The sequence below is a fragment of the Kluyveromyces lactis genome, assembly GCF_000002515.2.
Source record: "Kluyveromyces lactis strain NRRL Y-1140 chromosome A complete sequence".
In the NCBI taxonomy this organism is placed as follows: domain Eukaryota; kingdom Fungi; phylum Ascomycota; class Saccharomycetes; order Saccharomycetales; family Saccharomycetaceae; genus Kluyveromyces; species Kluyveromyces lactis.
The window spans coordinates 403,883-420,277 of record NC_006037.1 but is presented as its reverse complement, the minus strand read 5'-3'; the positions used below and the strand labels follow the sequence as shown (position 1 = coordinate 420,277).

The window sequence follows — 16,395 nt, the reverse complement described above, 5'->3', positions numbered from 1 at the left end:
TCTTAAAGATTAGAGCTGTATAATACATAATATAGGTACGTTGAATAAAAGAATAACACAAAATGGTGGGTAGTATCTGTTGATATTATGAACATTGCTGCAGCAATGCCTTCCTTCCTAATGCTCTCATTCCTTAGAAAAAGAAGACCAGAGATGTAAAAAAAAATTAAAAAAATAAAAGCACTCACGGTGGGGGTCGAACCCACAATCTTCTGATTAGAAGTCAGACGCGTTGCCATTACGCCACGGGAGCTTTTTTTTTGAAAGTACTAAACTCTCGAGCACTATGTTTAGTTCTTTTGTCACGTGCATTCATAATCAAACGTGATTTTCTTATTACAATCTAATCTTCTGCCATCTAACTACAGTGTCCAGTAGGACCCAACATGGTAAGTATGCAAGCTTCATATAGTATGCTGAACAGGAAAATTCAAGTAAGAAACGCCAATGGACGTTAGTTTTTGTCTTGTTTATGTTGAACTGGAATACTATGACTCTAAGTCACTGAAATCTACAATCTTCACATATTCAAGCATTCTATCGTCATTAGGAGCATCCATCTAATGATGGGCCTTTCCTATGAGTCAGTCAACGTAGTTATGTTTAGCGAATCGCACGTATATTTGAGAATGAGGTAATGGTACCTTAATCTCATCGCGGTCAAAATGTCTCTTTTCTCTGTTGCAGCTTAAATATCAAAAAGAAACGTGCACTGTTAAAACTTTTCAGTTGTGAAGCTTGCCTCATCTCATCTCATCTCGATGGTAAAGAGAGTAAAAAGAACCTGAATAAGGATTAGTAGGCATTCGAAGAGAGCAACTGGGAAGCATCAAGACACTATTTGAATATACCAGGATAAAATATGGTATTGAAATCGACTTCTGCTAGTGAAATTTCGGTATACCAAGTAAGTGGTACCAATGTTGCACGGTCATTACCAGATTGGATTGCCAAGAAACGTAAGAGATCATTGAAGAATGACTTGGAATACCAGAATAGAGTTGAGTTGATTCAAGATTTTGAGTTTAGCGAAGCCTCCAATAAAATTAAAGTCACTCCGGATGGGAATTATGTGATGGCTACTGGTACTTACAAACCTCAAATTCATGTTTATGATTTTAGTAATCTATCATTGAAATTTGAGAGACATACAGATGCCGAGAACATAGACTTCTGTATACTTTCTGAGGACTGGACTAAATCCGTTCATTTACAGAATGATAGAACCATTCAGTTCCAAAATAAAGGTGGTATCCATTACACTACTCGTATTCCCAAATTTGGTAGGTCCTTAGCATACAATAAAGTGAACTGTGACTTATACGTCGGCGCATCATCGAATGAACTTTATAGATTAAATTTGGAGCAGGGTAGGTTTTTAAACCCTTTCAAACTGGATACAGAAGGTGTTAATCATGTATCCATCAATGAGGTGAATGGATTATTAGCAGCATCCATGGAAACAAACGTCGTTGAATTTTGGGATCCAAGAAGTAGGTCAAGAGTCGCCAAGCTTCATCTTGAAAATAATCTCGATTCTGCAGACTTCCAAGTAACGTGCTCAAGCTTCAAGAACGACGGACTCAATTTTGCATGTGGTACTTCCAACGGTTACTCTTATATATACGACTTAAGAACTTCTGAACCAAGCATAGTGAAGGATCAGGGTTATGGTTTTGCAGTGAACAAGATTATATGGTTAGATTCAGTAGAGGATTCCAACAAAATTTTGACATGTGATAAGAGAATTGCCAAGATATGGAATAAGAACGATGGTAAAGCTTATGCCTCAATGGAACCAAGTGTTGATATCAACGATATTGAGCATGTTCCAGGCACTGGTATGTTTTTCACAGCCAATGAAGGTATTCCAATGCATACGTATTATATTCCAAATCTAGGGCCAGCGCCAAGGTGGTGTTCGTTCTTGGATTCGATCACAGAAGAATTGGAAGAGAAACCAAGCGATTCTGTTTACTCGAACTACAGATTCATCACGAAGGCAGATGTGAAGAAATTGAATTTGACTCACTTGATTGGCTCCAAGGTTTTGAGAGCATACATGCACGGTTTCTTCATCAATACAGAGTTGTATGATAAGGTAGCATTGATTGCTAATCCAAACTCTTACCGTGATGAAAGAGAAAGAGAAATTAGACGTCGGATTGAAAAGGAAAGAGAATCAAGAATCAAGAGTACAGGTGCTATTACTACATCTAAGGTCAAGGTTAACAAGATGTTGGTTGATAAGTTGAGCGAAAAACGTGGTGATAAAGTTGCTGGTAAAGTATTGGAAGATGATCGTTTCAAGGAAATGTTTGAAGATGATGCCTTCCAAGTGGATGAAGACGACTATGATTACAAGCAATTGAATCCTGTTAAATCTGCTAGAGAAACCTCGGAAGGTGCCGCCAAGCGTATTAGAGCTTTGACGGCGGCTGAAGAATCGGATGAAGAAAGAATAGCCGCTAGAGATGGCAAATCTAACTATTCAGACGAATCTGACTCTGAATCCGAATCTGAGTCTGATGAAGGAAACGGTGAAAGAGATCAAGATATGTCAGAGAAGGAAAAGAAGGCCATCGCTAAGCAAGTAGCGGTAGTGAAACGTAGAAGAGAGGCAAAAGAGAAGGAACAAAAGTTCATGAATGAATTGACTGTGGGGCAAATAGAATCTCGCGAACAAGACGCAATTAACATGACATTCGATAAGAAGGTAAAACAACTTAATAAAGAGATTGGTTCCAGTAGATCTAAAGATGCAATTGTACGCAAAAATCATCGTGGTGAAGCTGAACTAACGTTTGTTCCAAAGAAGGCTCCTCAAAAGAAGAAGAAAGTTAAATTCGAAAACAACAGCGATGGTGACGACGATGATGAAACCGCCAAGGTGGACAATGGTAGAACGAAGCCCAGATTCGACGGAAGAAGAAGAGCTTCTAAGAATGTTTTCCGTGGCATGTAATTTTCGGCTGAAAGCTCATTGTCAACATTTAACAGTAACACTAATTCCATAACTTAATAGCTGATAGTATAACTTGGTTCAGATTATATAAGTGCATTTACGATAAAACGTACAGCCTGTCAAATGTTACAATCACCTTACTCACTATGCAACAATGTCTTGTCTTCCGACCGCTTTTAAATTAAATGCAACCAAAAGACAGCGAGCCTAAGATAAGGTCCCGCTATGTACGTGGGAAAAAAAGACTCGAAAAATTAGAAACAGGTATAAAACAGAGTTGTGAGATGAGATGAATTAAACATGTCTTCAGATAGGATCCATATACCATAGATTATACGTTCACCATATCACTAGTTTTATTGTTAAGTGTTACTACATTATAGCAAGGTTGAAACAGGGAAAGAAAGGTCTCTGAGTTATATACTTTAGCTATATCAGTACATTATCTTTTCGCCTTTATTCACTGTAACGTTTACGATTGAACCAGAAAAGACAAACTCCGAATGGTAGAATCTGACCGTACCTCCTTGCTACAACCTGTTCGTAATGCTTTGAATCCGGAATTATCCGAAGGTTTGCCAGCTTACGTTGGTGCCGAGGTGGCAGAAACGGAACACTTGTTGGAGAGTGAGGATGAAGCTCGTGAAGGATTACAGGTTTCTGAAATGTCTCGCGCAAGACTTCATATCATCATATCATCAATGTGTTTGGGATCTTTCTTGGCAGCTCTGGATAATACTATCGTAACCACCTTGCTTTCCCATATTGCCTCAGAATTTAATGAATTATCACATATATCCTGGATTGCCACGGCGTACTTGTTGAGTAGTGCCACATTTCAACCGTTATATGGGAAAATTTCTGATATCTTTGGTAGGAGGCCCTTGATTATTATCAGTAATCTATTCTTCATTCTCGGATGCTTAATATGTGGACTATCCAAAAATCTGTGGACCTTGGTGGCAGGTAGATTTATTGCTGGTATTGGTGGAGGTGGTGTCACCTCCTTGGGAAGTATCACTGCCAGTGATATTGTCCCACTAAGATCTAGAGCACTTTATCAAGGTATCTTCAACTTCTTCTTTGGCCTTGGTATTGCCATTGGAGGTCTTATTGGAGGTTGGTTTAGTGAAAGTAAAAATGGATGGAGAATGGCATTTTTGGTGCAAGTACCACTGTGTGCTATCAGTTTAGTACTTATTATCATATTTTTGAAATTACCACCTGGTTGCAAGGGATTGGGTCTTGTTTCTAATGATAAGGATGGTAAAGTTGATATTAAAGACAAACTAAAGAGAATTGACTGGCTCGGTTCCTTATCATTAGTCACTTTCTTATTCGCATTCATGTTAGCCAGTTCCCTGGGTGGTAAAGAGATTCCTTACAACAGTAATATTTTCAAGTTACTAGTAGTAGCAACTATTTTATCAGGAACTGCTTTCATTTACGTTGAGCTCTACATCTCAGATGATCCCATCTTGCCGATCAGATTTTTGACTAACAGAAGTATACTTGGCGCATCTTTCGCGAATTGGTTCTGTATGATGAGTGGTGTCACTCTAGCGTTCTATGTACCTGTTTATTGGTCCAGCGTTCAGAATCTCAAGCCTACAGATATGGGTAAACGTATAGCACCAAATTTCTTCAGTACTGCGTTCGGTTCAATCGGAGCTGGATACTACATGAAAAAGACTGGCCGTTACTACGGGTTCCTATTGAAATTTACCGGTCTAATGGTCCTTGGGCAACTACAAGTGTTGCTAATGAAGCCCGATATCAGCACATGGAGACAGTACATCTTGCTCCCATTACCTCACTTTGGATCTTCTGTCTTGATAACGGTTACACTTCTTGCCATGATTGCAGCGGTTCCACATGAACACCAAGCCGCTACCACGTCAATTTCCTACGCTTTCAGATCAACTGGTAGTACACTTGGTGTGTCCGTAGGCGCTGCTTTGTTCAGAAACAAGCTCTCTGGATCATTGTTTGATTCTGTCATGAAATTCGAATCGGACAAATACTCCAAGGAATATCTACTATCTATTATAAAGCAAGCAAGTGAATCCTCTGAATACGTCCATGCCAACGCACCGAAATTTATCCAGGCCACTTTGATTCAATGTTACGAGCAAGCTTGCAAATCAACATTCGCATTCTGTTTCCTAATTTCGATTTTCGCTTGGATTTCTTGCGGAGTAATCAAGGAATACAAACTACATACCTCGATGGAACGCAAATAGTGATGTGGACCACCGTTGCAATTTTTCACCTTCAACATTGTTGGAGAACTAACATATAGATACAGAGATATTCATAACCTACTCTAACAAAAATGCTCCGAAACGCACGAAAACTATTCTTCCTAACTTTTTTTTTCCTATCTGTATAATTGAAAGTACCCTGATCAACGTTAAGCCAGCCAAACTATCGCCCGTAAATCTTATGTTAGTTTATTCATGCATAGCACTAGACATAACAATTTGACGGTCCATGTCAAAAAACGAATCAACTCCAAAAGGAACAGGTTTTAGTGTATACAGTGCAGGTGCAGTAGTGCAGTAGTGCATCTAAGCTCAACAAAAACTTTAAAATTTCCTAAGCTGATGTTTTTTCTTGTTTTGTACTGACTTGTTAGTAAGAAAAAAAATAACTACCGGAAGGTTTTGCTTTGCCAGCTTCTTTGCAACTCAAGTGCAGATCGGGGGGGGGGGCGTAAATCCTACACCCCTCCTGATATCTCATACGCCCACGGTCCACTTCAGCAGTTCTACGTTGGATCAAAAATCAGAGAGAGCTGCAAATCAAATCTCGTCATGCACTTTCAAGGGAGACTAGACTTGACCTGACCAGTGTATTGACCCAAAGCGGTTTAGAAGAAGGCATTACTCTGAAAGGTATTTACAAAAACAACTCTCGCCATGTATAAAGCGGGAAAGACCTCTAACGGCGCGAATAGGGAAATTCCCAAATGCAGCTTTTGAAACAATGGCCTGATATATTTCCCTTTACAGCGCGTTCGAACGATTTTTTGCAAGCTCAGAATGGGACGCAGAAACAAAACAAATTTGTAAACACTAAAATTAATCTACAAAAACAGAAGTACAATTTTGGTTCAAACAATTGGAGATTCGGTGTTTTCACTCCTAAAAGGATTATTCGTTATCAGGTCATTTCGATGATGTACTTGATGGAGATGATCAGGATTGGCAAAAGGGGTGCATGTCTTTAAAGCTTTCCTGTGTTTCAGGCAAACATAGAACCACAGAAACCGCAGAGAGTGGATTTAGGCCCACGATGCAGTCTATAGGGAGTCTGTCCTAATCCCAAATTCAAAGATCTTAGATCCGTTATTTGTATTGGATCGCCATTCCCCTTACATAAGTTTCCTTCCAGTAATGCATGGAAATGTCTGGAGTACCAAGACGCTAGACGTGTCCGTGTCCGTGTCCGTGTCCGGTTCAAAGAAAAAGTGTTTCATGGCAAATATGAAAGAAAAGATTCACAGCCAAGACACCAAAAGACAACACCATGTTTCATACCTTGTTAGCCATGTATGGTACGATATGGGAAGACCTATGTTAGTAGAAAGCAGGTACCGTCAATCAACCTGCTTAACCCATAATCGTCATCCTCTACCAGAGATGCAAAAAAAAAAATCTACTGCCTGAGGGAATACACTCACGGGGATGGCTGACACGTAGGTACCGAGTTGCTACCAGTTACATCAAGACAGCACAGATTCGGATAGGAGAGGATACTTCAGTGATATGAAATAAGGTAAACAAATTAAAATAAACAAAATTAAAATAAAAGTGTGCACCGCATGATAGTCTAATAAGGAAACCTGTGTGCTACAAATTGCGCAATTTCTTCTTCGCTATTTTAACTTTTAGGTTTTTCTGTTTTGCATTTTTCAACTTTTTTTGGTTTTCTGTTTTTGTTTACTGTGTGTATGGTTCGTATAGTTTTGCTGTACCTCTTCTGTTAAAAGACGTTACACTAGCCCATCAAATTGTCCACTACGGGTATTTGAATCTGGCTCTTTGAGATACTCTGTGAATTATGCGTAGGGACGGAAACTGGCCAAATCCTGCGAGTACGGAATTCATTCAGAAGAACCTTGTCAACGCAGCTTAAAATTGTAAGACCAGGTTATTCAGGTACACTATCTTTGATATCATTTTTTTTTCTTCTACGGCGTTTGGACTAAGGAAGGAAGCCCCCAATGAGTTGAAGTGTTACCAATACTCGACAATCCAATATAAAGAAAAGAATTATACTTTAAAACAGAATGTTACATATATCTTTGATAAATTTCTACCCGAAAACCAATTTGTCTTTGCTAAGTTATCGATTGACGTTTTGCTATCGATCGTGTTTGAGTTTGAATTTATAAAGTGAAGGAACCAAGGCCCCTCTCCTCTTCCTCGAAGGTTATTTTTCTTTGTGAGATCTATAGGCAATTTTTTGACCTCTATTTAAGAAAAGCGCGCGACGGTTAAGGGAAAATAAGATATCGACGGGCGGAAATAGATTGTATTAGGATGAATCTGAATTTCAATCAGACGCATCATATGGTATTAGACTCGGATGTCCCGTATAGAAGACATTCGTCGTTGGAAGCGAAATATGCCCATTCTTCAAAAAATGTCATGTATCAACTTGTTAGGGACAAAACCGCAGAGCTGAGAAGACTTGTGGAAGGATTCGTGACAGATGAGACTGTGAATAGCACTGAACATAATGTTATACAAACGGAGGTTTTACAAATTTTGAATATTCTTCATGCTAGTACGTATGTCCCAACAACAGCGTTCCCGTCACCACTTTCTACTAGTTGGAACACCAACCAGACGACAGTCGCAAATAATAACACCAGTAATACCAGAAACTCAGTGAGTCAAGTCGTTACTGACACTAGCAGCAATTTGCCAACTTCAAACGATAATAGTATGGATTACACACCGATGAGGTCTGTTGGATCCTTTGTGAACTTCCAATCGAATTACAGCTATCGGACACTACCGCAAAGCGTCAATGACAGAGAGTCAATCGAGGCGAAAAGATGCGTTGCTGAAAAGCCCAAAAGCGATCTCTCTGCCGCAAACAACGTCCGAGTTCTGATACAGCTCCCGCCAGTGAATACTTTGCTAATGAAAGAAAATGACATCAATAATAGTCACCAACATTACCCTTTGTCTCAGCCGGCGAACATGTATCATCAAAACCAACAACATTTCCCGATCCAACATCACGATAGCGTAAGCCAAGAGTCATCGCAATTTCAGCCACTGCAAGATCGCCATTACCATCAAACAGGAACCACCCCAGTACCGCCGATGATGGTGACTACAAACGATGCTGCTGGGCCAGTAATACCTTCTACGGCAAACGCTAGCCAGATCCAAGAAGAGCAGGATGGTAGTGTAGTGAATGATAAAGACGATCACAGTTCAGGTTCCACAACGGAAAGAGAAACTACGCTCCGAATTTCCAAAACCGAGCTGGATGGCTCCATAACAAACGCCATGCCAATCAACGATTCGAGTCTCCCCCTCAAGAAAAACCAATGTCATATCTGCGGCAGGATTTGTTCTAGACCTTCCACGCTACAAACGCATCTCTCCATACATACCGGTGATAAACCTTATAAATGCCCCAAGCGCAATTGCCACAAGCGTTTCAACGTCAAAAGCAATATGCTAAGGCATTATAAGAGACACGAATTCAAATCTGCTGCTGCTGCTACAGCTGCTGGCCAGCGTCAGCATCAGACAGCACCAAGAACAAATGAGGCAAACTTTGTCAATGCCTGATCGGATTTGATCTGCAAGATTCTGATTCGCGATTATAGATAGAAAAGATTGCCGCTGTATCGAATAAGCAAGCCTAAGATATTTACATTACAGGTTTCACTGGCGGTGAGCAACCGGTGTTTATCGCTACCTTTATTTGTTTGGTACATCTCCTTTCGGACCCTTGCTAGAAGCACTCGGAATGTTTTCAGTTCGCAATAAGGACAGATAATTCAATTATATAATCACAGTGCCACGAACTTGTCCAGCTTTCTCAGTTTGATCGCAATAAAACAAAGCTATCCACAAACCAAAGGGGGATATACCTATAAAAAACCGTAAGTGTTAACTGCATTAACATGGACTATAGTGTAGAGGGAAGGCAGCCGGATCTGAATGGCTCGTAAGCCGTTACAAATAAACCCAGAATATACTGGTATGTTAAATCAAGAACTAGATTAAATAAACATAATTCACTTAGTTGTTTCATTTTCTTCCGAACAATGTGTGACGGGAAAAGTTACATCAATAGATTTGCGTCTTCATTGGACGATACATCCAACATTGAATTCGCGTTTGTCTTTTCAAATTTCTGCTAAGTGTTCCAGCCACTTTCGTTCATAATTTAGTTTCAGCCGGCGAATGTTCAATTGATTACCTGCCGCAGAACGGTATTTTGAGCCTGCATACTTTTATACGCACAGACAGACACGTAGATGGTCAGAGATAAAAAAAAAATTACAATAAATGTCACAAAAACGGTTCATTCATCCATTTGCAGTAAGCATCGACATTGCAAATTTTTGATGTTTCACAGGAAAACTTCCCTCCGGGATTATGAGCAGTCACTTAAGGAGAGCTTACTGCATACTATCATGCCTTGACGGGATTTCCTTCAGTTTGGTCTTCGCTCGGCAGTGAAGCGTAAAGAAACAAATAAGTCAGGAATTGTGCATTGCTATCTCAACCATTGAAGATGATAGTTTGCTGGTCTCCCACCTGAAAAGACGAAAGTGCTTTTTCTTGAGTGATGCATTGTTTGGGGTTCTGCATGTTTTATATCACCGGAGTTGCATGTCTAGAATCATTTCTTCATCGGTTCCGAGACATCCCATTGTTAACATGGATCTAGTCTTTTCCATCAGATGTATTCGGTATATTTTCACGTAACTTACGGAAAGTTTTTCTGCATTAGTAAAGCTGTGAATCAACTTAGAATTTTCCGTACAGAATGAACGAGCCGGGTTGTAATTAAATATTTCTTCGGAGTCACTAGAGTTGATACCGGGCGATTAATCTCAGTTAGACACTTCGACATGGCTGAAGAGCAATATGGATGGACTAAATTATTACGGTAAAAGCTAATGAGACTTTGAGAATGTTTCTTAACGTTTGGAATATAAAAGAGTATTTGCGCACCTAAGTTATCTAATACATATGTAAAGTGGGGATTTATTATGTTTTTTCCTGGTTTAGCTATTTACAAGAAGAAAAAGAAGACATTATAAGGAATTATTGGATCTTTACTCCAAGATTCTAGTGACTAGACCAGTACCGACAGTCTTACCACCTTCTCTGATGTTGAAACGTTGACCAGCTTCCAAAGGAGTTGGGTGAACCAATTCACATTCCATTTCGACGTTGTCACCTGGCATGACTTGCATAGAGTGATCTTCAACAGCTTCTGGGAACTTCAAAACAACGGTGACATCAGCAGTTCTAACGTAGATTTGAGGTCTGTAATTTTCACCGAAACCGGAATGTCTACCACCTTCTTCCTTGGTCAAGATATACAAAGAGGCCAAGAATTTGGTGTGAGCCTTGACAGTACCTGGCTTGGCCAAGACCATACCTCTCTTTAATTGGTCTCTTCTGACACCTCTCAACAAGACACCAGCGTTATCACCAGCCATAGCTTGGTCCAATTCCTTTCTGAACATTTCAATACCAGTAACAGTGGTCTTGAATGGAGTGGTGTTGTGACCAACGATTTCGATTTCTTCACCCTTCTTCAAGTTACCACGTTCAACTCTACCAGTTACGACGGTACCTCTACCGGAGATGGAGAAGATATCTTCAACAGGCATCAAGAAAGGCTTTTCCAAATCACGAGCTGGAGTTGGGATGTATTCGTCAACAGCGTCCAATAACTTCATGATTGCTTGTTCACCAATTTCTGGTTGCTTACCTTCTAAAGCACACAAAGCAGAACCCATGATGACTGGAGTGTTGTCACCATCGAAACCGTATTGGGTCAATAATTCTCTCATTTCCATTTCAACCAATTCTAACATTTCAGGGTCATCGATAGTGTCAACCTTGTTAACGAAAACAACGATGTGTTGAACACCAACTTGTCTAGCCAACAACAAATGTTCTCTGGTTTGAGGCATTTGACCATCTGTAGCAGCAACAACAATGATAGCACCATCCATTTGGGCAGCACCAGTAATCATATTCTTGATGTAATCAGCATGACCTGGACAGTCGACGTGAGAGTAATGTCTCTTGTCAGTTTCATATTCAACATGTGCAGTAGAAATAGTGATACCTCTCGCTCTTTCTTCTGGAGCCTTGTCAATGGAAGAGTAGTCCAAGAAATCAGCACCACCACGTTCAGCCAAAGTCTTGGTGATGGCAGCAGTCAAAGTAGTCTTACCATGATCGACGTGGCCGATGGTACCAATGTTCAAATGTGGTTTAGAACGGTCAAAAGCAGCAGCAGAGACACGGATTGACGAAGAAAAGGTTCTTGCACCAATAGACATAGGTCTGAAAACCTTGGTGGTCAAAAATCTAGGGGCCAAGAAAGACATTCCGAATGACTTACGTTGTTCACTATCTGAAAACGCTAGACTAAGAGAAACGAATAGTAATCAAACAAAGTACCCTTGCTGTAAAGAACAATCAGCCTGATCGTTCTGTTATAGGATGAGATGGTCCAATTATAAATTTTTCAGATGCTCGAGAATTAGAGTTGATTGGAGCTTCACCAAAGGCGGGTAACATGTCATTTTTATGGATCGTCACTATTATGTACTGACAATGAAATTCGCATGTACTGTAAAGGAAGTATTCCCAATACTATGCTGCTCAGTACATTGCATTGTCTATTTGATGATTCTGGGAAATCATGAATCTGAAAGTCATGTTCCTCTTTACGTATTCTACGTAGATTTCACACAATATTCATACTTTGATATAGTAAAAGCCGAAATATTAACTTAACCGAGAACCAATTGGATCTGTGTTTATATGGACAGGAAAGAAAATCAAAAAGAAGTCTCATAAACCGCAGAGCCAAATCATAGAATCTCGTTAGCCTTGTATCATAGTATTAATCAACATTGACTAAGTTTTCGGAATGGTAAGGTTTTATTGTTGGTACTGTAAATCATACCTTACACATGACACTGCCAGTGTGCGGAAATCACATCTTCTAGGAAAGAACCACATACGGCTTGTGGCCGACTATTATAGAAACATATCCTTGATCGAAGAATCCAAGAAGCTTAAACGTACGAAGAATAGGAAACCGCACGAGAAAGAAGTCACGGAATCAAGAAATGCTCCCCGATGCGTGATACATTGTCCGACGAATAGGAGGAAACGCATGATGAAAATAACGAAGAATAAAGACACTTTAGATGATCTTGATGTACTTGATGCAATTTACAAAGGATCTCCAGGTTACGAACGAATTTTCAGACCAGAGAACCGAATAGATATTGGTCATTTGTTAAAAGTGAGTAAACAGCCACAAAGAGGAAACGTAAACCGTAATAGTGTCGCAAAACCAACTTTAAACGAATCTACGTCCGTCCTCCCACCTCCAAGGACGTTGGCCTGGAATAATACTTACTCGATGAAGTTTCATGATCCGTCTCTTCTTCAGAAGTCCATTAATCATACTGTGAAGCAGTTGAAGAGGTAATGATCCTGCCCCGTAACATAACGTTAATGATCAATACAAGCATCAGTTTCTGTCTCATGAGTATCATTCGCCGATCTGAGGTGGGTTTGTACTCATGTATCTGGTGCATTAGTATACAGCTATATATCCCAATCAAGTGTTCACGTGACTCATCACCACTAACGAACCAATAAATATCATGTTCGTATTATATGATTTATATGCACCAAGAAAATTGAGGTTCAAAGGTTTAATTGGAATGAAGATTCCGTTAGTGAGCGAATAGACACCGGTAACTTATAAATGAAGTGTTTTAGACTAGCCTAGGGAAAGCACAAGAAAGTGTTACATAATGTTCAGAGCCGTACCATTGACCTTGAGAGCCAGCCGTGGTTTTTCCACCAGTTTCATCAGACGTAATGTCATCCAAGACCTATACTTAAAGGAATTGAAGGCCGTGAATTTGAAGCCAATCACAGCTGCCGATGCCCAAGGTGCTGTTAAGCCATGGACCACCCCAGCTGCTCCAAAGCTTCCAGAACTAGAATTGCAATCTGCCGATGCTTTGAAGGAATACGCATCTTCTGGTGTCGAAACCGTCAGCGAAGCTAATGAACAATCTGCTGAAGTTGAAGAAGGTGACTGGTTAGTGTTGGAAGAATTGGAAGATGCTCACCATTAAGGGATTTAAAGAATAACAAAATAAAAACTAAAATAATATTCAAATTGAGACAACGCTCCTCCGCATTACGAAACGATACAAGATGGCTTTTTCTAAACATCGATGATCTGTTACCAAGAATGATTTGTTATTATGCTCAATGTCATACCGAAACGAAAACTAGACACACTTTTCTTAGATATAAATTGTAATGTTAATTTATACTTTATATAAGTGCACATACACACAATTACGAGATAAAAAACAGAGTGAATGAGATATTTCATCCTTAATGGTAATATTTCCATCGCTGAAGTACGACACTAGCTGTGATTCTACTGAATTTTCATAATACGAACATGTCAAAGAAGTTTAGTTCTATTGCTGATGCGGTGAAATATATCAACGATGAATTGACCAAGAAAGGGTATTTAAAAGATGATAAATTACAGTGTAGTGCCAGCAATGAATCATCGAGTGAAAAAGAGCAATTAGATCGTGATAAACTAGTAGTAAATGTTATAAATAAACTACTGCAACGCGTCGATAATCTACAAGACAGATTAAAGGATCAAGACCTACAATTACGGAAAGCTCAAGATAAATTGATTGAAAGGACACATTTCATTAAATCTGAACACAATAAATCTGCAAATACGCCAGAAAAGGAGCGCAAAGTTACTAAGATAACCAAGATCCAGTATCGAGAAAAGGATACCAAATATCTCGAAGCGAAAATACGAAAGTTACGATTAGAATTGGAAGATCAATCATCGCAATTGAGGCAATACGCCGATGGAGACAGACCGAATATAACATGGGGAACATCTTTAGGACATCTTACAGTAGGAAAGCTGATGTATTCACGCGACGCTGTCGAAGCTAATCAAATTGACATGCTTAGCGATAAATTAAGTGACGTGATAGATATCAACACTAGTTTATCCCAAGATCTTGATGCAGCTACAAGGCTCATATCAAACATGAACAAGACAATCTATACGAAATTTGTGCTACAAATACCTGATACCACGAGTAAAACGGTTACTGTGGACAAATCAGATCACCATGAGGCATCAAGCCAAGCTTTGAACGAACTCACACGTGACTGGGAAGATATCAAATCTCAGTTACCCTGATATTACCCTATTTCTTTTCTACCCTAAATAGGATTGTGACCCTGCAGAAGAGCAGACAACAGTAAAATAATACATTGGATACGTAATCAAACCGATTCGATATGAAGTGCTATCACCATGTGTTTCTCAAGTACTGGTTATAGGGAGGCCAGTTGCAACAGAAGTATTCTATGCTGACTGATTCTTCACTTTCTGTTTCTTATATTTCTCTTTTAGTAAATTGATGGAAAATGCAAGAAATCGAAAAAAAAAAAAAATTAAAACAATGAAATTGAATACTTGATTCAGTTTAGTTATGTATCATCATCTCTTGCGCTTACGATTTGAGACACTTTCGAATAGATACTGCTATTTATTATACTCCGTTGTTGCAACTTTACTGTAGTCACTGCACACACATACCCTGATACAGTTATAAAATAAAAATGTCTGCTGAAGTTCCTACTTTCAAGCTAGTTCTAGTCGGTGATGGTGGTACCGGTAAGACAACTTTCGTCAAGAGACATTTGACTGGTGAATTCGAGAAGAAGTACATTGCTACCATCGGTGTTGAAGTGCATCCTTTGGCTTTTTACACCAACTTTGGTGAAATCAAATTCGATGTCTGGGATACCGCAGGTCAAGAAAAATTCGGTGGTCTAAGAGATGGTTATTATATCAATGCTCAATGTGGTATCATTATGTTTGATGTGACTTCCAGAATCACCTACAAGAACGTTCCAAACTGGCACAGAGATTTGGTTCGTGTTTGTGAAAACATTCCAATCGTTTTGTGTGGTAACAAGGTCGATGTCAAGGAAAGAAAAGTTAAGGCCAAGACCATTACCTTCCACAGAAAGAAGAACCTACAATACTACGATATCTCTGCCAAGTCCAACTATAACTTCGAAAAGCCATTCTTGTGGTTAGCCAGAAAGTTGGCCGGTAACCCACAATTGGACTTTGTTGCCTCTCCAGCTTTGGCTCCACCAGAAGTCCAAGTCGATGAGCAATTGATGCAACAATACCAACAAGAAATGGAACAAGCCACTGCTTTGCCATTGCCTGATGAAGATGATGCTGATTTGTAATCATCTTAAAACCTCGGTATAATATAAATATATGACATGTATATTTTTTCTAATTACATCATCATTTCTCTTCTCCTTAGATGGTTTGAATATCAACCTTAAAGTGGCTCTCCATTGAACGCAAGACGCTTTAATTGAAGAAAAAAATGATGCTTAAAGCATTAATATTCGCAGGTCTAAGCTGTCAGTAAAATATGCTATCGTTACTAATTTTGGCACTTGCGATACTCTTCCACTAGGCCATTTTTTTATGCTTGGCACAATTTTCAACATCTATTCATTTATGTCGAAAATACAATTAGCTGATTTAACTTAATAAATCCAACACGAAATAACGTTGACTAGAGCATAAAAGCTAATTCGCCAGTTCCTATGACTACTGAGCAGCTTATCATGCTCCATTACGATAGTAACCGTAAACAATTAACCCTGCACGATGAGTCAAACCCAGATATACTCACAAACTTGAATCAAATCAACAAGTTAACGACAGCGCTAGTTTCAGAAACAAATCCAAATTTCCAACCTCAACCGGACAATGAAACGACGAATATGGTAAAGAATATGTTTCAATCTGGTATGAAGCAGGCACAGAACAAGAACATACCAGATGCTCTAAAAAAAGTCGGCCTTGCTATCGATATGCGTAATAAGGCTCGTAAACCATGAGAACCATTTACTTTTCAACTTCAAGAGCTACACATGATGTTACGTAACAGAATAGATCTTGAATTAGTCTCACAACGAAATGTAGATGCATGGCAAGATCTTGAAATGCTTCTCAATTGTGGTATGACTGTCCCAGAAGTATTTTTGAGGTTAGCAGATTGTCTTATCAAGCTAAATCTG

At 39.3% G+C, this 16,395-nt stretch overlaps 9 protein-coding genes and 1 non-coding gene across 10 annotated transcripts; 8 read left to right on the top strand and 2 right to left on the bottom strand.

The window, feature by feature from the left end:
• Positions 1-181: 181 nt before the first annotated feature.
• Positions 182-253, bottom strand: KLLA0_A04686r. Its single transcript has one exon. It is a non-coding gene; the product is annotated as a tRNA-Arg (tRNA).
• A 609-nt stretch (positions 254-862) lies between these two features.
• Positions 863-2,965, top strand: ENP2 (ribosome biosynthesis protein ENP2; the record flags this gene model as incomplete). The annotated part of the gene is made up of 1 exon (XM_451204.1): positions 863-2,965. One exon carries the CDS (start codon positions 863-865, stop codon positions 2,963-2,965), a length of 2,103 nt encoding a protein of 700 aa, XP_451204.1.
• A 503-nt stretch (positions 2,966-3,468) lies between these two features.
• On the top strand, positions 3,469-5,208 carry KLLA0_A04631g (uncharacterized protein; the record flags this gene model as incomplete). The annotated part of the gene is made up of 1 exon (XM_451203.1): positions 3,469-5,208. The coding sequence occupies one exon, from the start codon at positions 3,469-3,471 to the stop codon at positions 5,206-5,208; it is 1,740 nt and encodes a 579-aa protein (XP_451203.1).
• Positions 5,209-6,363: 1,155 nt separating this feature from the next.
• Positions 6,364-6,636, top strand: KLLA0_A04620g (uncharacterized protein; the record flags this gene model as incomplete). The annotated part of the gene is made up of 1 exon (XM_002999300.1): positions 6,364-6,636. The coding sequence occupies one exon, from the start codon at positions 6,364-6,366 to the stop codon at positions 6,634-6,636; it is 273 nt and encodes a 90-aa protein (XP_002999346.1).
• An 876-nt stretch (positions 6,637-7,512) lies between these two features.
• On the top strand, positions 7,513-8,784 carry KLLA0_A04609g (C2H2-type zinc finger protein; the record flags this gene model as incomplete). Its single annotated transcript, XM_451202.1, has 1 exon — positions 7,513-8,784. The coding sequence occupies one exon, from the start codon at positions 7,513-7,515 to the stop codon at positions 8,782-8,784; it is 1,272 nt and encodes a 423-aa protein (XP_451202.1).
• A 1,502-nt stretch (positions 8,785-10,286) lies between these two features.
• Positions 10,287-11,579, bottom strand: KLLA0_A04587g (elongation factor Tu; the record flags this gene model as incomplete). The annotated part of the gene is made up of 1 exon (XM_451201.1): positions 10,287-11,579. The coding sequence occupies one exon, from the start codon at positions 11,577-11,579 to the stop codon at positions 10,287-10,289; it is 1,293 nt and encodes a 430-aa protein (XP_451201.1).
• Positions 11,580-12,127: 548 nt separating this feature from the next.
• On the top strand, positions 12,128-12,697 carry KLLA0_A04565g (uncharacterized protein; the record flags this gene model as incomplete). Its single annotated transcript, XM_451200.1, has 1 exon — positions 12,128-12,697. One exon carries the CDS (start codon positions 12,128-12,130, stop codon positions 12,695-12,697), a length of 570 nt encoding a protein of 189 aa, XP_451200.1.
• Positions 12,698-13,028: 331 nt separating this feature from the next.
• Positions 13,029-13,358, top strand: KLLA0_A04543g (ATP synthase subunit H; the record flags this gene model as incomplete). The annotated part of the gene is made up of 1 exon (XM_451199.1): positions 13,029-13,358. One exon carries the CDS (start codon positions 13,029-13,031, stop codon positions 13,356-13,358), a length of 330 nt encoding a protein of 109 aa, XP_451199.1.
• A 338-nt stretch (positions 13,359-13,696) lies between these two features.
• Positions 13,697-14,476, top strand: KLLA0_A04521g (uncharacterized protein; the record flags this gene model as incomplete). The annotated part of the gene is made up of 1 exon (XM_451198.1): positions 13,697-14,476. The coding sequence occupies one exon, from the start codon at positions 13,697-13,699 to the stop codon at positions 14,474-14,476; it is 780 nt and encodes a 259-aa protein (XP_451198.1).
• A 425-nt stretch (positions 14,477-14,901) lies between these two features.
• On the top strand, positions 14,902-15,546 carry KLLA0_A04499g (Ran family GTP-binding nuclear protein; the record flags this gene model as incomplete). The annotated part of the gene is made up of 1 exon (XM_451197.1): positions 14,902-15,546. The coding sequence occupies one exon, from the start codon at positions 14,902-14,904 to the stop codon at positions 15,544-15,546; it is 645 nt and encodes a 214-aa protein (XP_451197.1).
• Positions 15,547-16,395: the final 849 nt, after the last annotated feature.